The sequence below is a fragment of the Xyrauchen texanus genome, chromosome 26 (assembly GCF_025860055.1).
Source record: "Xyrauchen texanus isolate HMW12.3.18 chromosome 26, RBS_HiC_50CHRs, whole genome shotgun sequence".
Lineage (NCBI taxonomy): Eukaryota > Metazoa > Chordata > Actinopteri > Cypriniformes > Catostomidae > Xyrauchen > Xyrauchen texanus.
This window is the reverse complement of record NC_068301.1, coordinates 22,244,640-22,267,886: the sequence shown is the minus strand read 5'-3', so window position 1 is coordinate 22,267,886 and position 23,247 is coordinate 22,244,640. Positions and strand designations below refer to the sequence as shown.

Sequence of the window (23,247 nt, the reverse complement as noted above, 5' to 3'; positions counted from 1 at the left end):
ACAACCTGGAGTTAAGTGCCTTGCTCAAGGACACAATGGTGACCGTGGGGTTTGAACCAACGACCTTCTGATTAACAGCCCTGTGCTTTAGCCACTACGCCACCAACACTCCAGCTCTGCCAGCAGCAAGTTTCTGGATGGACTTTACATATTATATGTAAGATAATGTACAGTACACTCAAAAAAACACAAAAAAAATATTTTAGCCTATATTGAAGATGTTTCCATTTCAATTGAATAACAAATTACCATCTAATTGAATTGCCTATTCTTTAATAAAATAAAATGTACAAATCTTACAAAATGCAAGTTTTATTATTTATATTTTCTTCAAGACAATTCAATTCAATGGAAATTTGTTATTTAATTGAAATGGATATCTTAAAAATAGGCTAAAATATTTTTTGAGTGTATTTTGATAATTAAGCAAAATATATCAAGACAGAATGATTAGGATTGTTTCACCCTAAGGACGTTTATTTTGCAATAATGACCAGATAATTGTACATGATCCAACTTATTACATGGCTACTTAGAAATAAATAGGTAAATGCATGGATATTGATTTGAGTTATAATTGTATTATGTGAGAATATATAATTGTATAAGATATATGTGAAACTAGCGAGGCTATGTAGGAAAGTGGTAATGTGAGGATGCATTATGGTTCAGTATGATACATTAAGATGCTGCATGGAATGGTAAGATATAATATGATATGATATAGACTAGAGTATGATAATATATGATACTGACTAGATTAAGTCTTGTTTTACCTTGAGGAGGTTTATTTTGCTATAATGACTAGATAACTGTACATACTCTAACTCATTGCAGGGCTACTTACTAAATAAATGAATACATAGTGTACATTGATATTGATTTGAGTTATAATTATACTATGTGAGAAAAAAAAGATGTGAAACTAGCTCAGCAATGTAGGATATTGATACGTTATGATACATTAAGTCACGGTATGATACGCTATGGAAATTATAATGATACGGTACAATACGATCCGGTATGATACAGTATAATATGATATATGATAATATTATGATATAGATCTATTAAAAGTATCTCCGTGAAAGCATAAAAGAACTACCGAGTGAAAATGCCTGGCTACAGGCAACCAAAAACCTAGGTATGTTTTGCTTTTCACTGACTAATATATTCAGTTATTTAATAAGTGTGGATTAATGTTCCAAACTGCAGGTTTTCAGCCAAGGAAGAAATCATGTTTAGGTGAATACTTGATATGAGGATCAAAATCCTGCATTCCCATCACCCTCTACACACTTTAATCTCACACCTTTCGCCAATCCACTTAAGAGAGTTATGGGAGTGCTACATGTGTGCTTTTAGAGGACAACAGGGAGCAGCATTCTCCCACAGAGGGCATGACCACACTCTCTCTGATTCAGCAAAAATATTGATTACAAAAGCAGGGAGGCTCTTTAACAAGTCCACTCCTGCCTGTGTGTGTGTGTGTGTGTGTGTGTGTGTGTGTGTGTGTGTGTGTGTGTGTGTGTGTGGGTGTGTTGGTGGGCAGAGTGCTGAAACAGCTCTTTCATGTGAAGCCTCTGTTAAACTCTCCTAATGGTGGATATGATCTCAGTCCGGTCAGTGAGGTGAGGAAGAAACAAGCATGAATTATGATCAGATAAGGAGCTTGATGAGACATGAAGTATACAGTTGCATGCAATACAGGGATGGGGTGAAACGGAATACCTGTAACAGGATTACATATTTTAAATACAAAATATAAGTAACTGTATTCCACTACAGTTACAATTTAAATAATTGGTATTTAGAATTTGATTACTGATTACTTTGATTATTTGATTACTGAAGAGATTACTTTGTCATTTGTTTCATTTAATATTTAGTCCTTTCAGATGGAAAACATTTATACTTATAAATGATGCGATCCAAAGTGCATTTGAACAGTGGTGAAACACCTTCTTATGATGTGTTACATTCAGACGAACAAACAGAGTAAATTTGAAGTAAGTTTGGAGCAGAAGAATTATAAATACACCTTGTGTAAACTGTCAGCTTTACGCCAAGCTAAAATGCTATTTCTAGCCAGTTAACAGTTACGATTATATTTTATATCAAGAAAATTCACGTTGGATCATAATTCTTTTTTTCTAATGAGACATTTGCTATTAGGGCAAAAGTTGTTTTTTCATATTTTTTTTTATTGTTTTCCTGTAAAAATATCTAAAAATACCTTAAAACACTGCATAAGATTTTTAGGTTTTTCAGAACAAGTATTTTTAACATGTGTATTTTGTCTTACTGTACAGCAAGAGTTTTTATAGTCAAAACAAAAATCTTCCAGTGCTGAAGAAGTAATCCAAAGTATTTAGAATATTTTACAGACCTCGAGAAATCTAATGGAATAGGTTACAAATTAAATTTTACATCATGTATTCTGTAATCTGTAGTGGAATACATTTCAAAAGTAACCCTACCAACCCTGATAGTATAATACATTCCCCCCTTTGACCCATATATTCTTTGACATATGACGTACTAAAAAAACACGAAAATAATGTTCTTGGGTGTTGTTAAACAATACTATTCAACCACAAACATTAAAACTACTTTCTTGATACCTATAGGAGTTATACTTGAACAGAGCCACACAACACCGTTTTTATTTTTTATTATTAATTATCTTTTCAAATCTGATGGCTCCTCAGCTCCTGTGGCCATATAGTATAGAAAAGCAACCACATGTTGTATACCTCAGAATCTAGGCAGATGCAACTGGTCATCCAGCTATTGCTGGGCTCATATTTTATTAACTCCAGATTCATGCAGTTTGATTAATTTTCATGAACAGTGCAAAAACATTTGCTTATAATTTATGTCTACTTTTGGGTGATTTTTTTATAGTTTCAGGGTGGTTTGCAAGGATTTTGTATGTGAATGCAATAAATGAACCCAAATGATCTAAAATGTCCGTGAACTCAGCACAATCCACTTATAATGCGTGTTGCACTTTACTATACAAAATGAATTACACACAGCTACTAATTTACACTGGTGTGCAAAGGCAAAACTTAGCACTACACATTTGTCAAAATGTAGTTATTTAATTTGTCCTGTGCCAGACAGGCATGGTTCAACTATGCTCAGATTCAGAGAAATGGAGTGATAACATTAAAGTAACTACAAAATCCACACAAAAATCAAGTATATTTGAAGCCATTTTTTCTCGGTTTCAGTGTTGGTATAGTTACTGTGTTTCGGCTTTGTACGGAAGGAGACTGGTACTGAGTTTATGGATCTTCCTCCTACTATCAACATGTATAGAACAAGAGCAACACATGTAACCCACAACTATAGTTGAAACAGACCCAACACATCAACTAGTGGTAGAGCTAATCGACTAGTTGTTTCAACTCTTTTACAGAGTGTGTGTTCTTTTGTGCAAATATGTGTGCATCTGTGCACAGGTGTTAAGTGTATATCACTGTGAAATGTGTGTGTGCGCAATGTGTTCACAGGATTTAAAGCTCAATCCATTCTTTTACCAGCTCAGGCAGCACACACAAGTGAGTACATTCATCACAGTGGTGCATTTTAGTTAAGTGCTCTATTCACAGTGACTTTCAGAATAATGCTATTAATTAGTGGTGTGTCATGCTAAACATTAAATTACGTGGAGTTGCTTGGCTTTGACCCAAGAGCAGAGGCAACCGAAAAAACATTGTACCCTATCTCTCCCAAAATACCTCTCTAGACACAATGCACTGCTTACCTCTGCAGTCTCTACATTCAGCTTTATTCCCAAGAAAGCCATATTAATGGCCCAAGTAAACTGCATTGCTGATTAAATAGTCCATGTTAGCTGCATTGCTGATTAAAGCTGATTAAAGGTTCTGCTGTTTAATCTAAAAATCTCAAGCAAACCCTCATAATTATTCAAAGGTTGCTTGAATCATTGGTTTGTGACAGACTCATAAGTAAAACTACCAAACTTGCAAGCATTAGAGAGAAAATGACTATAATCACTGTTATGCTTTTTTTTTTTTTTTTTAAACAGTCAGCAAGAACGGATCGGTGGTACATTTTGAACTAACCTTTCATGTCAGCACCTTATCTCAACAATATTTTTCCTTTGTTCATTTATTGTTCCAGTAAAATTAATTTAAAACAGACCATTTATATTCCTGGAAGATTTTAAGTCTGTAAGTCATATAAAGCCTGATACTAACAATGGATAAAAAAACATAAATAGAATTGAGAAGCAATCAAGTGCATGCTGAGATGAGATACTTGCACAAATATTTGAAAAAGAGAAGTGCCACTTAATTACAGTGCAGGGACATATTTAATATCCATGATATATTTGTGATGTTTTTGCTGGTGATAGCAAACTGAGCAACACTGTCTGACTTAAATGCAATTTTTAAGAATACTTTTGCGATACATCTTTGCCTTGCAACTTGCGATGTCTTGAGTCTCTTTTTAAACGTCAGAAGCAAAAAATCGAACTCTGTTAATTCATTTAAACTGTCCATTTCTGTGAATCAGTTCAGAGCAGTTTCAACAGTTCCTTGGCATCCCTATGTTCCTTGGAGTCTCGTGATTTTCTTGCATTAATATGTTTTATTAAAAATACATGTCGGCAAATATTGCTTTGTATTTTTATGCAGTGTTATATTGGTGTATTATTGTTGTGCATATATTGAAAATGACAATATATATCATTCTGTCTTGTGTTAATTTAGTGAAAAACAGTGTGTAGAACATCTTGATTATTTTTGTCTTTTTATTTATATTTATTTTTTTACTATATTTTAGTTCTCACATTAAAACATTTTAATCTACTTGGTTTCAATGACTGATTTCTAGAATAAAAATAAATAAATAATTACTTCAGACTATCACTGTCTATATTGTTCAGCCTATTGATGACATTTGGTACATATATCTCAATATATGTTTATTTCAATCATAATTTGTAATTCATCCTTACTGCCATTGTAGCCAAGTAGATTCAAACTTTTTTATGAGATAAAAATCTAGTTAAACTGATGTAATGTAATGCAGGTATGTGTTTTTCACTGGTGTGCAAAAAGTAAATTTTCTTAAACTTATATTAACTAACAATATTATTTATGATTGTCCAGTCAGATTATTATAACAATATTATTGCAATAATATTATACTGAATAATAATAATTAATAATTAATACAATTATTATACTGAATTGTAATTATTATATTGAGTATTTGTTTGATACTACAGTAATATATGTATGTCATATTAAAGGAATAGCCAAAAATCTAATCTCATAATTTACTGACCCTCATGCCATCCTAGATGTGATATGATTTAACACAAATAAAGATTTTTATAAGAATCTCACAGCTCTGTAGGTCCACACAATGCAAGTAAATGGGTGCCAAAATCTTGACACTCCCAAAAGCACATAAAGGCAGCATTAAAGTAATCCATATGACGCCAATGGTTAAATCCATATCTTCAGATGTGAGGTTGAGAAACAGATCAATATTTACATACATTTTTGCTAGAAATTCTTCACCCTGCCCAGTAGAGGGCATAGGCATGAAGAATGTGAGTCACCATAAACACAAAAAGAAGAATGTGAGAGTGAAAGTTAACATAAATATTGATCTGTTTCTCACCCACACCTATCATATCGCTTCTGAAGACATTGATTTAACTACTGGAGTCATATGGATTACTTTTATGCCCATTTTTTTATTTTTGGAGCTTCACAATTGTGTCACCCATTCAATTGCATTGTATTGACCAAAAGAACTGAGATAAAAATCTAAGATTGTGTTCTGCTAAAGAAAGAAAGTCAAACACATCCGGGATTGCATAAGGGTGAGTAAATGATGAGATCATTTTCATTTTTGGGTGAACTATTTCTTTATCTTCACATTCACATAGAGCTTTTATTTTTGATGGATCACTGAAAGTGCACAGCAGTGTCAGTGCGTATTTGACAGTTTACCATGTTCCTCATAAAAAAATCTGTTGAAAAGCTGTCCTCTACACCATTTCAGTGATACTGTGTGGCATTTATAGATTTGTATAACAACGTTAAGTGGCTTGAAAAACAGTGCATCATGAGCCCCGTAAGTGAACACAGAACAACGCATCACCCATCACCCCATAAAGGAATAGTTCACCCAAACAATTTACTCACTTTTAAGCCATCCCAGATGTGTAAGACTTTCCTTCTTCAGCAGAACAGAAGTGAAGATTTTTAAAAGCACATTTTAGCTCTTTTTGTCCATACAATGCAAGTAAACAGGTGCCATTAAGCTGCTGGTTATGTGATGATCATAAAGGCATATTTAGGCAGTATAAAAGTAATCCACATGACTCCAGTCGATCAATGAATGTCTTATGAAGCAAATTGATAAGTTGGTGTAAGAAATAAATCGAGAATTAAAAAGTTTTATCTTTAAATCATTGAATCCTCCCAGCGCTGTTTTGCTGTTTGAAATGACCTAACTCTTGCTTGACGTTCGTTCCTCTGTTGTATACAAAGCACGCACTTCCGAATTCTCGCATGAATGCATCATTGCACTTACATCACTGATGTGTTGACTGCTAGCCGGAAGCGATTTTCTAAAGTTAAAAGTTTTAATTATCTATTTATTTTATATAAAAACCTATTGATTTGCTTCATAAGACATTAATTGATCAACAGGAGTCATGTGGATTACTTTTATGCTGCCTAATTGTGCCTTTTGGACCGTCAAAGCAGTCTAATGGCACCCAATTATCTTGCATTGTATGGACAAAAATAAATGAAATGTCATATACATTTCAACATATAAACATTGCTGGCCTGTGTACTAAATAAACTGCAAGTGGCTTAATGGTTTCATTCAGGCTTCAAATCATTTTGTATCATCTATTCAGCCAGCCAAGGGATTGTTTCTCTCTGTCATACAGACTTTCATTACAGGGGCTAGATTGCTCTTCCTTTAGTTCAAGATGGGTTCTTGCCGGCGCTAGCTGAGAAGAAAAGCGCAAGGTGTGTGAGACTGCTGGCTCTCCTAATGGAGAATGGCAGCTGTATTCAGGCCTGATTGAGAGTGTTAATTGATAGTACTGCTCATAATGCCCCTAATGTTTCGCCATCACACCAGGGGGGATTTTTCTCTGCAAGGATAAATAGGGAGAATCCAGATGCAAAATGCAGAGCCTTCATTTATAACCATTATCCTCCCCCCTCAACTCTGCCTCCTCAAAGAGAGCAAAGAGCACTGCTGAATTAGTGTTTTCTTTTTTTTTTTTTATCTGGATGGGAAATCTCACACTTAGTCACCAGTGTACACTAAAACATGGATATATTGAGCTTATTGCCTTCTTCCTTGAGGACTTCCTTGCATATGGTGTGTATGCAACCAAAATGTAAAAAAAATAATAATAATTTTACAATTTGTGAAAATGTTTTGGGTGACATACAATTAAACAACATTGGGATTTTGCAATGGTTTTAATACACATTTTATTATTATATTTTTGCAATCCCTGCTTGTCTTGTGACTTACAGCACTAAAAAATGTTTAAACTATACATGGCGCTAAGACATATTTACCAATTTTTGTTTTGGGATTTTTAAAATACACATTATTACATGGCTCTCTAGAATACCTGATTCTGCAGTCAAATATGTTTAAATAATGACAACTAAACTGCACTGTTGTCACAGGTGACAAAATGTATAGATGTGTAAAGATGTGACATAGATGTGTAAAGAGACGTTCAGACCGAACATGTTCTTGCCCTAAAAACAATTGACTCAACGCAACAAATAGAACAAGAGACGCTGAACAAACATCGAGATGTGGTGCAACAATCAAACCCGTCCATCTAATGCATGTTTACTTAGAAAAGCAGTTAAAAAACAGCACAGACAGATGCAAAAATGTGTTCATATGAATGGCCCCTTAAGTTATCTTTCATATCACTCTTTTTTTCATCTTATATAATGAATAAATTCCAACTGTATTCTAAATTTCATGTCCAATTATTTATTCGAAATTGACACTAACCAAACAGAAATTAGTATGCATTACATGAGCACAAAAGCTCAATGTGTCAGACCACAGGGCAGTCACAAAGGAAATCGCTAAACAGACACATGTATAGCGCAGGGCTATGGATAAAAGCTTTGGGGTTTTTCATTATTCTGCTGTGTTTAATCAGGCTACGAGTACTACATACTGTACATCACTCTTTAATTCTGCTAATTTACAGTGTGTCAGTAGCCAACCAGAAGGTCATGTGACAAGTAGTGACACATAATTATGGGGCCAGACTGAACTAGTCTGATCCATTTTGGTGTAGGTCATTCCTCAGGGCTCTGCATAGTCCTGTCCTTTGTCCTTTTAACCTGCTCTGTTACCCTGTTGTTTGTGGTGATTGTGGTTATGATAAAAATGTGTTATGTAGCCTTTAGGATATAAGTGTTTTAGCATGTTAATAGGCATTGCTACCATGTTGCTAGGTGTTGTTAGCACGTTGCATCTCATCTGACTTTGGTTGGACAAACAAACCATCCAACCCCATTTTTTTTAATGATTTGCATAGTATTCTTGAATGGAGTACAATGAAAATAATATACACTGTCCCCAGCGCACACACTTTTACTGTATATAACAATGAACTGCTTTATCACTTTTTGCAACAACCATATCAAATAAACCAGGTCGACCATCTACTACAAGCAGCATCAGACTACATGGATGAGACAAAGAAACACTTGATCTGAACATATAAATCATACTTTAAATGCATGCCTATAAGGACCACAGTCATGATCTCTACTTAAATCAGACAGATCCAACAGTACAGTGCAGATCTAGATGGACTAATGTTCCCAGAGGCCTTGATTCACCTTCCATAAGTCTAATATTCCAATTATATAATTAATCTCATTAGTGTAGATTCATTCTCATTGCTTCCACTCTGAAGCAAGCATTCATATAACTGCTTTTTGGGTCATAAAGCACTCACATCTAATGAAATATGATGAGAAGAAATTGATGGATTCTCTTCCTTTAAATTTACCATGCATATTAATACAATTAGCCTATAAAATTAGACATGCTAGTGCACGAGTCCACTATACTTGATCATAGGGTCTGCCCAAAGGTTTAGGGATTGAACATGTTCCAACAAAAGAAAGATATGAGTGAAAGACTGATCCAAAGAAAGAAGATTATGATTCTTACCTTCGAACACTGCTTTGAAGCCCTGGCCGCTTACAGCGTAGTCTGACAGCAGCCATAGTGTGAGCCTTGGTCCTGTGCTGACTATAGGGGCAGGAAGTTGAAACCCTGTCAACCTGAAATGCAGAAAAGGAACAAAACACATGTAAACCAAGAGTAAGTTTATATAAACTGAACACTGGGGCTCAGTGTTTCCTACAGAATTATGTTTTGGCAGTGGGGTCAGGAGGGATGGCATCCACCCTGAGCATTTTGCGGGAGCAGGACACTTTATAGGGCACCTTTTAAGAGCTGCCAGAACACAGGGATATGCACACCAGTGTGTACCACCCCACTTCGAGCACTTGTGGTAAAATTTTGAGTCAGACATGGATGAATCTTCTAAAACAAAGGCAAAAAGCCCAAATAATAAATAAACAGTGGTGCAGGAAGAACTGCTGTAGCTTAGCTTGCCAATTTAAATGTCTGAGCACCAAATAGACTGAGCTAAATTGACTCAATGTCAAGCTTTAACAGAAAATAAAATCCTGCTAAAGCTATTTACTGTTGTGTAAAAGCTAACTAGCACATTGCAGGTTATAAGTAATATAATTCTGGACAATATTGGCCACAAGAGACCCAGTGGTTCATGTTCCAATCATCAGAATGGTAGCTAATAAACACTTTACAGACCTATCAAAAAGCATTCAAATAGAGCAGCCAAGGGACCCTAATTCACAGGTCAGAGGTCAGAGATGGTTACAAAGAAGCCATCAACACTTCTTTCAGCTCTATGCACAGAAATACCATGCCAATATGCATTTGTATGGATATGGATAGTTGACAAATGGACATGAACTTTTAGATGCTCAAACCAAGGGTTAAATTTGAGATTTCTGAGTAGGGGTAACGCTACTAATATATATATGTGTGTGTGTGTGTGTTTATAAACTGAGGCAGAACCCGGCACCTCCGATTCAAAATAGAAATTTCTATTTTGAAACGGAGGTGCCGGGTTCTGCCTCAATTTAACCCCTGGTTATACTATTTATCAAATAACTATACATAAAAGTTTTTTATTACTCTAGTTTACAAACACATTTTTAAAAGAGAAAGTACAAATATTCCATATAGTCTTTTTAAATGTAAGGTCATGAAAACTACCTGCACAATAACAATTTGCTGTTTAAAATAGTTTTAGATGGAGTTTAACAAGTCACACTGATGGACTCACTGATGGTTTCACACCGCAGAACAGTTTAAACTGAAAAGTCATTGCATTCAGTGGCTTTAAAACAAAACATTAGCCTTGACATTCAGGTCTCTTGATGAAATTTGAAACACCTACATAAATTTGAAATAATGAAAAGAGTACTGTACCACACACACAAGACAAAAACATAGCTTCTTACAGGCATTTCTGTTCATTCTGTTCTTCTTGGCTTAGATCCCAAATCAAAGTGTGCCTGAAAAAATTGCCTTTCTAAAAATCAGGCTTTGTGGATATTTCGCAAATGGAAAAAAATTGTGATAACTAATATATATATATATATATGTATATACATTTTTTTTGTATAAATCATAATTAGAAGTTTCATATTTTCAGACAATACACCCCTATAATTTTATAACAAATTATTATTAGACATATTATTATTAATAGTATTATTGTATAAAAAAAATGTAATTATTAAATTTGATTATTATTTTCTTTTCAACACTGGGTACATAATAGTGAATCCGCTCACAATTCTTCATCATGATAAGTATGTAGTTATAATTTTTTTTTTTTTTTCAAGTTTTGGTTTTTAATGAATAGAGTGAAAACACGATGTAACATCAACTGTAAAACACATTAACACATTAAGTAATTTGGAATTAGTATAGCCAGGTACAATATTTAAAACTGTTATCAAGGTAGTATATTGTTTTGATAAGATGTAAAATAGTATGATCCATGTGTGTAGCTTTTTTTTTTTTATAGAGTTGATTAGAGCAAAACAGAGCCTGCAGCTGTCAGGAGTGTGTGACAACCATGTGTATGTGCTTGCATTTCCCCACAATCCTAGTATGACCTATATAGTCCTCCAGTGTGTCAGTTGAGCAGGACGTTAAAACTGTATAATGCAGCTGTAGCTACAGGCATTGCTCTGAGCATTCATGTTCTCGTTCTCACTTTGGTCTGCCCTCTCAGTCAGATCCAAGCTATAATCTAATTTCTAACAGCTCAGCATGACTGCTCCAACCAACCGGTCACCGACTGTGGTCTGGGTCATTTTGCATATCTTTGTTCGAGGCAAACTAATTAAGCTGAGTTGCAGGCAGGAGGAGGCTGTCTCAGTGGGATGGACAGATCTTTTCACACAACTACAAAACTACAAAAGTTATTCCACGTCATGTTGTAGTGTAAGTAGTGCGAGTAGTGTTAACATAGAAAATGCAATAAAAATAAGTGTACTACGGGTACCCGGATTAAGTACTTCATGAAGTCAGCGCTTGTGGCTGGCTGTACGTAGCGAAAGGGGCAGAAATACCTGGCTGCATTGCTGGTAAGACAAACTAGCAAAACATCAGTGAATACAACACCTTACAAATGCACATTGAATGCTTTAAAATCACCCCATGCTGTGTAAATATGTATGTTGTTTGAGATACAAGTGTTGAACGGACGTTGGCTACGAGAGGCAACAAGTCGCATGAGTTTGAAATGTAAATTCCATCAGCTGTTAAACAATGAATGCTTTAATACACTAAAAAAACATTAAGCGTTCCAATTCAGAAGATACTTTGAAAATTCATACACTACATGGCAGAGTGCATAGTGTATAGTACAAGTCCATTGTGTATAGTGTGTCCTTTGGGACACAGCTATTATTTAACAGGCAAACTACTATCAGAAAAATGACTTCAATGTCTCTGAACAGACATTGTTAAAATATGACAAAATCCCCTGATAGCACTTATACATTGACAAGAACTTTAATGTGTGTGTTTGACTCTGGAATATGAAAGTGTTTTCTCATGCTGCAATTCGTTGCTTGTTATGTTCAATATGAATATTATGAAGATGATGTCATCATTTGTATACTCCCATGTCATTCCAAACCTTCTTTCGTGAACACTAAAGTAGACAAAGACGTAGCAAAATGTTCACGCTTTTCCATAAAATAGAATGTTTTGGTCACAAGACATGCAAAAACCAATGACGTTTGTCATCATTAAAGAAATATTACAGAATCAATAAAAGTTAATCTCAATAAACAGCATTTGTGGCATAATATTGATCACCACAAAAATACATTTTGACTTGCTCCTCTGTAACCCAGATGTCTGCTTTTATTATTGTATTTTTTTTAAAGAGAAGTTTCTTTATACAAAATCCAACATCTGGGTTAAAGTGAGGCATTTACAATGGAAGTGGATGGGGGCCTGTAAATGTAAATGCTACAATATTCACTATTGTAAATAAAAACAAAATTTCACTAAAAACTATAGCCACAAGTCAAATAAAATATGTGTGTTTAAGTGTGATAAAATCCCTTACTAACCATTTGTGTGTAAAGTTATAGCCAATTTTACAACTTCCTAGTCATGACTATGTAATGTCAACATATCCTAAAAATGATAATTTAACAGTTTTAACAGAATAATTAATGTAAGAGCTTTTATAAATTTATAAGCTTCACATTTTGCCTTTAAACCCTCAAAAAAATTGCCCCATTTACTTCTGTTGTAAGAGTCTCACTGTAACATTGATATTTGCTTTTTTTTTTTTTAAAGAAAAGGATGGATAAGTCTAAAAAAAAAATTGTGATAATCAATACTATGCCACAAATGCTGTCGATTGAGCTCAATTGGTATTAAACCCGCAATATTCCTTTAAGAAGTAAACGCAAGTAAATGATACCACACTTTTAGAATTTTGGGTAAACTCTTCTTTAAAAGTTTATCAGATCTGCGTTTAAAAGTAAGATGCTTACAATAGAATGTAATGTTTTCCAGATGGTGCACTCTTTCACAGACGTCACAGCAATGTATGTGTGAATATTAAGTTGTCTCTGAACAGATGGACACAGTCAAAAATATGACACTCAAAATAAAAAAAATAAAAAATACAAAAATTATTTCCTCTTTTTTGACCAAATAGGGAATCATCAGTGAAGATAATCTCCAGGCCAAGATATTAAGAAAGCAGCACTTGAGTGAAACTAAAACAGACTGACTTAAGACAACATTAGGATCTATTTCTGAAGGGATAAGTGCTGCAGCATCCGGTCTCGTGTCTTCGTTAGGAAAAGGAGCCCTTCCCTCTCCAATTATCCTTAATGCCACTGGAAGGGAGCAAGGGCATTGGAGAAGGGAAATGGAAGATGAAGGGAAAAAAAACACACAAAAGCTGGAGAAGCAGAACAGGTGGTTGTGTGCAAGGTTCAATGAAGGAGGAGGAAAGACAGATTGCAGTGTGCTTCAGTATTTCTCTGTGTGTGCACTGTAGGATTTAATTGTTTGTGTTTGCATGCATTTGTGCGCTGTATTTCCATGCATGTGTACTGATAATATAAATGTGTAAATCTTTGTGTTTGCATGTGTTTGTGTATGCATTTCAGCTTAAACTGGTGGCTGTGTTTTGAGACATGGTAGCGGTCTTCTAGCTGGTCTAAGCTGGTCTACGGCTGATGTTCCAAAAAGCAGCTTAATCCCCATCAGTTAGTATGGCCAGCTGGGAGCTGGTTTGTTGCTGGTCCAAGTTGGTCTAGGCAGCTAATCAACCAAATTGAACCAGCTAATAACCAGCTTAGACCCACTAGAAACCAGCTACCATGTTCCAAAACACAGCTAATGGACCAGCTTGTACAGTACTTTCTGTGCCACTGATGTCACCAAATGGAATTGCACAAATAATCAGGTTTCAAACATATTGCCGAAAACTCTACGTCTTCTATTGCTTTTCCAAACAGACAGTCCCGCCCCAAACTCAATCCATTGGTCGAGCCAATGTTGAGGACAGGCCGCTCAAACGAACAGATTTTTTTTTTTTAAATAGTGCCTCAGAGCCATTGCTTTACACTTGTAAAAAATTTTCTCTGTTTGTTTGAGTGGCCTGCATTGCATCAAACCACCCTTCAAATAGTGGTTTGACGGTTGATATATTTTTTTTGATAACATCAAAAATATTACACACATCCACTTTTAGCTGGATTCTCCAGCAGGGTGTTTTCATGTGTACCCATTTTATTTGAGTATTTGCATGAGTGTGTGCTGAAAATGTGTGTGTGCTATAAGGAAGGTGTCACGGTAGAAATTCTCCTGATTAAAGCCATCCGTAAACACCCTCCCCACAATCCTCCAGCCTTCAGTAGCACCATGCTGTGGCTGATTTACGGAGTCCAAAACTGCTTCATAATAAAATGTGATTAAATGGAGTGTCAGCCTGTGAATAATGAGCGCCGGCGTCCAGCTACTGTCATCACACATCAAAGACCTACTAGTGCTCTTTGTCCCACACCAGAGTTCTCAGCCATCAAACTATTACTGGGGTTAACACTTAACCATCCACATTAGCATGGCTGCCAATATCTTTATTTCAGATACTGTATAGCCTTGTTCAGAACAAACCATGGAGGCTGATATCAGCACAGCATGTTCCAAGTAAGTGAACACAAGTATGCCAATATGAATTGCACATATTCCAATAAATAAATATAGAAATATAAAATATTAAATATAAAAAAACTTAATTCCTTTTTTTATAATTCTCACTCTCTCTGTTACTCACTCACAAACTCACACAACAGTTGGATGTTGTTACTATTGATTGTATTTTATCTGTTGATTTTTTTGCCTCTCAGCCCTAAATTCATGTGTTTTCCAACAGGAAAAGAGTTTGAAAATACGATACATCTTTAATCTTAAGATGATGTGTGAGGTTATTCAAGTGTTTATATACTTTCTCCCTAGGACAGGTTTTAGTACACAATTATTAGTGAATAATTGAAGTAATGGCAAATAAGTAAAGTGACATGTAAGCGGGTTTGAAGAGGTTCGCCCATGTTATGTAAACACCTTATTCTAATTCTTTGCTCTGATTATTGGCAATGAAGCATTTGGTTTACATGTTAACATGGCTCACAAATGTTGTGAGTTTGTGAGTTTGGGGCAGAACTATCTATTTTTCTGATTAATGGAAGATGTTTTGGGAAAACTTAAAAAAAAAAACTCCATGTGTTACCAATAGTGATGAAGAATCAGCACAAATCTTATTTGACATAAGTCACCTGCTTATTTTTTTCAATAACATATGAATAGAAGGTTGGCCTTCCCCTAAAATCACTGAAAGGGTGATGTGAGAATTGCTGGGGAAACCATATTCCAGTAGGGAGAAGGACAACCTGGAGAGAAAGAAAAAAAAAAAAGAGAGAGCTGGAAAGGATGCAGTGGCAGAATTCTGACAGGCAAGCAGAGAAAAAACATTAGGGGATAAATTATAAGGAAAGAGAAAGGGTGAGCAAGAATATGTTATGTGTGCATGCATCTATCAATGCTATGACAAATCTAATGAAACGGGGATCTGAAGTGAATGAATTGACAGCTTGTTAATTTGGAGGGTGGTTATATACGGTATCATGCAAGCTCATCTAAAGGTAAGTGTGAGATATCCATAAATAACGTCTTGGTGCATTGTGCTGAGCATTGTTTGTAAGAGAGACTTAGAGAAAAAAGCAAAAGAAGAAGAGAGTGCTTCTCATTCAAAAAGTCCACCTGTACACCTGTCCAGTCAGGGATATGGGGTGAAATGGATTTATGGCTCTTTTAGTAAAGAATGCTGTGTCCAACACAATCACTGCCGTAACTCTCTTGTCTTCAAGGACTCTAAGCCTTTCCTGGGCTGCAGCAGTTATGCACCCACTGGAGCGTCTAACGTCAGAACGGCTAACGTCTAGGGTAAAAGCCATCCAATTATCCTCCTCTGCCATTATTCCATCCTTCATAAACACATGCTTCTCCATTCGCCTACCCACACACAGTTCCACTCAAAAACCTCTCGGCCAACCATTCTCCACCAGAGCTATTTTTGCACCACCACCCTGATGGGTGAATAGCACAAGTCAATCATGGCCCATAATATGTACAATGAGTGGTTTTGTGCTTGAGACTGGATTACTGTAATGTATCTGACTTAGTATCCGAGTACATAACGAGTGGAAAACAGATCCACACAGACCAACTGAAGCCTGGGCCATCTGCTAGAAACATCTGTAAAAAACTGTTTACCAGGATTTTTAGGGCATAAACTATACTCAAGAGAACCCAACCAATATGGAGAAAACCTACCTGAGACTTCTCATAATTTGTGATGAAGGCATCTGTATAGTGAAGGACTACCATTGCATAGCATTGGCAGTGATGATATCTTCTAACTCTGTGCTGTCCTTAAGACATTATCTCAATGAAAATATGGAGATATTTATATTTTAATCTTGAGAATATAAGAATAGTTTAGTTTTAAAATGAATATCAAAATGTGGTCACAACCCACATGTATCTATGCTTAATTAACAAGAAGTACCAGACTCTACTGATTTTCTGTCCCCACCAAGGAAGGGATATCTTGACAACAATGGGATTTGCAACTCAGAAATAAGCAACCTGAATTCTGTAATTTTTAAGCCTTTTTCCACCATTGGGTGGAACAGTTCTGAGCACAGTGAGTAATGGTTCCAGTATAATTTCAACACAGTTGGTTCAAAACACAGTTAGCTAACTGTACTCTGGACAGAAAACGGTTTTAGGGGAACCACTTTAATGATGTGGTGACTCGCATGTGGTGACGATTGGTCACTTGCTCAGTCAATCCATTCCAAATTCTGATTTCATAGCAACACAATGGAAAAAGGAACCACAACTATATCAACAAGCCCAGATTAGTATAACCAGAGCCTGCCAGATCCAGCTATGGTTGCCCCACTCCCACCATTATGTGTCTCTGTGTGATGACTACTAACTGAATCCTGTGGCAGCCAGACATAACATCAGTCTATTACGATGGACTTCACAGAGGATGAACTGCTTCTAACTCTAACTTTAAGACATGGGATACTTGCCTGGCCACTGCCTTATCCTCGGACTTTGGATTGACATAAAATGAACTGCCACAAGATTACAGCCAGACTGCTATGCACCTCACTGACCTATGCCTGCATCATCTTGGTCATACTGTAGGATGGACTACACTCTCTTATTTTCATCAGCCAAAATAACAAAGGACACTGCATCTATGTGAACCTCTGGAGTTAACGCTCTGGGGTCGACGGACGCGCTGGCGCGTCCTGCTGGATATTTTCGTCATTACAGCAGAAACAACTTAAAATACTCATTCAAGGTATACAGATAAGTGTAAGACATCATTAGAGACTATAAAGGGTCTACACTCACAATAACAACAAAATCTTGTGCTTTTGTAAAATAAAGAAAATAAAAAGGGTGAGCTTTCAGCAGTCTCTGTGTTCACGAGCATATTTCAGAAACACGTCACAAAAACTCTGTGAATACTTATCACACAAACATGAAACATATGTCTAAAGAAAGCTTAAAATGTCTACTTTTAAATAAAACAACTCAAATTTAAAACAAATATTCTCCTGCAATGCAATCTGTTTGAAACAAAGTGATGTATAGTTTTTACCGGTCCATCTCATTATCTGTAATGTCATCCCACCCACCAGCAGAGCACGCCATTCATACGATTCATTCATTTTACTGCGCGTTTGTAACGTTACACAGGTGAGTAAACTCCAGGATATTAAGGAAGAGTTAACATTTTCCTAAGAAGAAGAGCGGAACTACGATGAACGTTTGTATTTTGAAGAGAGATTTGATCCAGCCAAGGATACAATTTCAGACGAGTAAGTCAATTAGTTTTCATTATCTGACATGCTATTTTATATAAACATGTTCATATTTTACTAGTGGTACTGTTTCCAGACTTGCCAGACAGGATTAAGAGTACTAACATTTGAAATATGTCCTAATAAGCAAGTTTTAGTTACATGCTGCTTCAGCAAAAGCAGGTATTTAAATTGTATGCTGTATAATATAAATATGATATGTAAAATGATATAAAAATAATATGAATGTTTAGATTATATTTTAACTAGTGTTTATAATGCCTCATTATCATCAACAAAGCTTGTGCTTGCAAATACTTGTTAGGGTTAAATGAGTAAAATGCACTTTAAAATGCACTAGTAATATGCCCATATTAGAAAATCAGTATATTATAATGATTTCTGATGGATCATGTGACACTAAAGACTGCAGTAATGGTGCTGAAAATTCAGCTTTGATCACAAATTGCATTTGACAATATATTTAAATAGAAAACTGTTCTTTTAAATTGTAAAAAGAGTTCACAATATCACTGTTCTACTGTATTTTGGATCAAATAAATCCAGTCTTGGTGAGCAGAACAGACTTCTTTTAACGGTAGTGTAGGTCTAAAATTAAGTAAAGTCTTTATGTAAAGAAAATATATAGTCAGATTACTTCTTTTAATTTAAAACTTGATTTGGATCATTAAGTCGCCTCACATTCATTCTCTATCCCTCATTGATAGGCCCAGGGGAGGGGTCTTTGTCTCTCATGTGTGAATTACAATACATATTCATGATCATTCACGCCTCCTCGCTAGGGCTGGGATAAACGATTATTTTTTAAACGATTAATCTAGCGATTATTTTTCCGATGCATCGATTAATCTAACGATTCGTTTTTCCAGTCCGATTCGATTCGATTTCGATTCGATTATCTCCCCATTAATTGACTAATAGCAATTTATACATGTTGATTTACATATCTCAATGAAAAAAAATGAATTCCTTAACATTGCAATATATGTTTATTGCTCTTAAAATTCCAAAATAAAAGACTATACAAGTGCAAAGTAATGCATTCTTAGTCAGAGTTAGCAGTCAATAAAACCTTGAAGCCTTGAAAACACATAGGCCTAGCTTACTGAAAAAAGTGCATCTTGTAATTCTTCTTTCAGATTAAAATAACAACAACTTGATGTCTAGCATTCAATAAAAAAATAAAAAGGTCACCCAAAATACTTGTTTAGAGCAACTGAAAGAATACAGTAACCAATGTAAACTTGAGGGCTTTAAGCTAATACAGAAGTGCTTTTCCAACAAAAAATAAATACAAATTAACAGCGACAGTGGGAGCCAGCAGCCTGTCATGGCGTCCTTCCTGAACCAACAGAATTGAACATTTATGTTGAAAACACATAGTCCTAGCTTACTGAAAAAAGTGCATCTTTTAATTCTTCATTCACATAAAAATAACAACAACATATAGTAGTAATACACTCTGCCACTCACCTTTTTCTTAAACTCAAAAATAAAATTCAAGTAAAAGTGTACAAGAGCACAATAATGCATTCTGATGTCTAGCATTCAATAAAAAAATAAAAAGGTCACCCAGCCACCCTTTCTTAGAGCTATTGAAAGAATACAGTAACTATTGTAAACTTGGGGGCTGTAGAGTATGAACGGAAAATCATGAACTCATTAATGCTGAATGCAATGCACACATTCTTGCAAGGGTCCTAAAACCCCCACACACTGTTACTCTCCCCACATCCCCCTCCTTAGATGAGAAAGGAATGTGAGATTTTCTTAGACACACACGTTCCTTTCATTTAAAACCCAGAAATGGCTTATTTTTAAGGAAATATGTTTTATTCCCGTATGCTTGGGTATTTCTGCTGTTATATCAAACTAGTTAAGATTGTTTAGTTGTGTAGTTAAACTCTGAGGGCTTATATAAAGAATCTAAGAGTATATATTCACTTTTAAGTGTACCAAATACAAGTTTCTTGGTATCAAATTAAACCTTACGACTCGCCCTAGCTGAATATATATATAAGGTTACATTAAAATGTATTCTGCTATGTTTTACCATCTTTTGAGTGATTCAAACCACATCCAGGACCCTGTTGTAAATTAGGCAAATGACCAGCCTTGACAAGACAAAGGGCACCATCTCGCGCCAAAACTGAGGAGCCTCATTGGGTCATTCCTCCCAAAGGAGGCGTGACCTCCCTACCTTAAAAGTCAGGATCTGGTGTGGAATCGCTCTCTTTCGCTCTTCTCTTAACTCTCTTGTTCTCTTTCTCCTGTCCTTTGTCCTTACATCGCTCTCTTACTTTCTCTTCTGAACCTCTTCAAGTTTTCTTCAACTTCTCTTCAAACTCTCGTCAGACATGTCTTTTGTTTTATTTGGCGTTTATCTCAGTCTGTTTCTTGTCTTCGGACAAAGCTCAACACTCTATGTTTTTGGAGCAGTCCGATATCCTCCGGGTGAAAGGACTCTCTCTCAGTTTCAACCGTTACTCATAAGATGCTTTGAACTTTCCGCAAGCGATCCACGCTCGAGAAGCACCAAGAGAAATCCTCCATCTCACGGACGCAACGAGGACATTCACGCACACACGCAGTCTTGTTCAGCGACACAAAGGTCCATTTTGCAAGTATCATTCCATCTAAATTCAAATGCGTTACAGTGTGTAATTCCCTTGCTGGCTCTTAAGGTTTAACTGTTGTAACAAGTTTGCTATCCCTGTAATCTCTTTATTTTCCTTCCTGTTTTACTTTGTTGGTTCTATGTTAAATGTTTGTTGTTAAATGTGTTCTATGTTTGTTTAAGTGTAGTGATATATCATAGTTCCTTGTATTAAACCCAATTATACGCTTGATTGTCTGTGTTTGTTGGTCATAGAGCAAAGCCTCTTTAATGTGCGATCTAAAGCTACGAGCTGATATTATCAAAGTAAGTTAACGTGCTTTGATTAAGTACGCTTATACTAAGAATAAACCTTCTGGAGAATTGATCAAGAGTATCGAGCAAAGTGGTTCGGTGGACGAACTGGTTGGTTGCGGTACGGGTTAATTCCATTAAGGTGTTCTGAAAATTAATACAGCCTGTCTGCATATGATGTATATTCCTAATTAATTATAATTTGTCGTGTTTAATTATCTATATATATCTGAAGCAGACTTTTGGGCTATATAACCCCTGTTTTGGGGCAATTTAGAATGTATTGTTATCTGGTTCAAACCGTATGATTAATCATTGATTACAATCATTAATATTAATTGTACATTCCCCAAACCTGAACCAAGAAACCCTACAGGGCTTTAAGCTAAAACAGAAAGTGCTTTTCCAACAAAAAATAAATAATGAAAATAAACATTCAGAATTCAACATTTATGTTGAACATACTGAAAAAAAGCATCTTCATTCACATGCAAATAACAACTTACACTCTGACACTTTCCTTTCACCTTAAGAATACTGTGCGTGCGTGTGTGCGTGCTCTTCAGGTGCTGGTGCATTGCCGTGGTGCTAGAATGGAAGACCATCTCCATTTTGCAAAGACGACATATCACGGAATTGTTTCCTTTAATGCAAAAGAATTCCCATAGTTTAGAGGAACGAGTGCCTTGCACTTCTGATAGCCTGAGGAGCCACTCGTGTTGCTACTACTCTCGGGCGCCGCCATCTTTGTTTTGGGTCTGACGAATCGACGCGCATATTTTGCGTCGACGTCATTGTCCCAGCCCTACTCCTCGCATATAACCTTTCAACACTAAAATTGTCTTAAAGTTAAATTACTATATTGTTTTGTATGAATGAGTGATCAGGATGGTTTTCACATAATTTTGTAGCAAAAACTCTAGGCTACAAGATCCAGTTCTCAAAAGTATTGTGAACAAATGTTTAGTATGTGATACATGGTCTTATTTCAGTGACTTAAAACTTTAGTTTTTTCAAAAACCATGCATAAACGTTATTTTCGCAAAAATACAAACCTGTACATACATGTTGCTCACATATTAATGTAGCCCAGTTTGTGTTGAATACAGTGTAATCAGACTTTAGCCATTAATGTGTTTTTAAGCAACTGAAAAAAGCACAAATGTCAAGACATGTCAAAACTTCTCCAGGGCCCAAAATACCCTCAGACCCCAGAGGGTTAATTCAGGATGGACTTCAAAGACATTTAGTAATTAATGTTACAGTTCCTACAAAATAATTTTGTTTTAACATAGGCCACAACATCTACTCAGTTTATTATGTAAACCATGACTTGTATTAAGCATAGTTAACAAATATTGACATTATACTGTATTCATAATGTAGAGCCAGAGGAAAACTTGCTTCCCAAGTGAGCATGTTTTCTTCCAAGGTTATTTTTCTCCATTAACTAACATCTAATGGAGTTTTGTGTTCCTTGCAACAGTCACCTTTGGCTTGCTCATTGGGGGTCTAAAGACAAATAATACTGTACATACTTTAAGGCATAATCTACAATCACATTTTTCATCAAATCACACAATGTTGACCTTAAGACATCACAGACATTACAGCTTCAATTGTTGTGACAGCATATCTATATGTAACTCTGCTTTGAAATGATGTGTGTTGTGTAAAGAGATAAAGATGACTTTTCTTGTTAGACCAGATGGTGGAAAAGGGCCTTTTGTTTCATGGACAATCAGACCCAGAATAATTTTTGTTTTAATTATTTGTTTATTTTTATTTTTTGCTAAATCGTGTTGTAAATGTCATCACTACTAGAACCCCTTGCAGCAAACAGGGAAAAACTGTAGTCCATTTCACACTGTAAGAGCTGTCAGATTGAATGTATGTGATTCATTAAAAAAGTTTAATGCGTACATTTTTCTTAAATATGATAAACACATGTACCATTAATACATCATAAACCTACATAAACACTTTTTAGGAGGGCGGAACCTTTGTAATGTGTCCACCCAGTGTCATTACACTGATGCACACACAACAACACTTCCCTGTCAGTGATAAAATGATTGAGAAAGGTCCTCTTAGCACTATTTGATGTACAAAACTAGCCCGGATGGGACTTATGACAAAAATATTTTCAGCCTATAAAAGGCACATTTTAATTACTACAGAACTAGTAATTCTTAACTAACACCAAAA

At 35.6% G+C, this 23,247-nt stretch overlaps 1 protein-coding gene across 1 annotated transcript in view; it reads right to left on the bottom strand.

Annotated features, from left to right (window-relative positions):
- The window catches only part of LOC127620393 (CUB and sushi domain-containing protein 2-like), a 441,823-nt gene that overhangs the window by 363,486 nt on the left and 55,090 nt on the right, over nt 1-23,247 (bottom strand). The window contains exon 3 of the mRNA XM_052093618.1: nt 9,247-9,359. Within this exon, the coding sequence (XP_051949578.1) occupies nt 9,247-9,359 (113 nt within the window). The remainder of the gene's footprint in view (nt 1-9,246; nt 9,360-23,247) is intronic.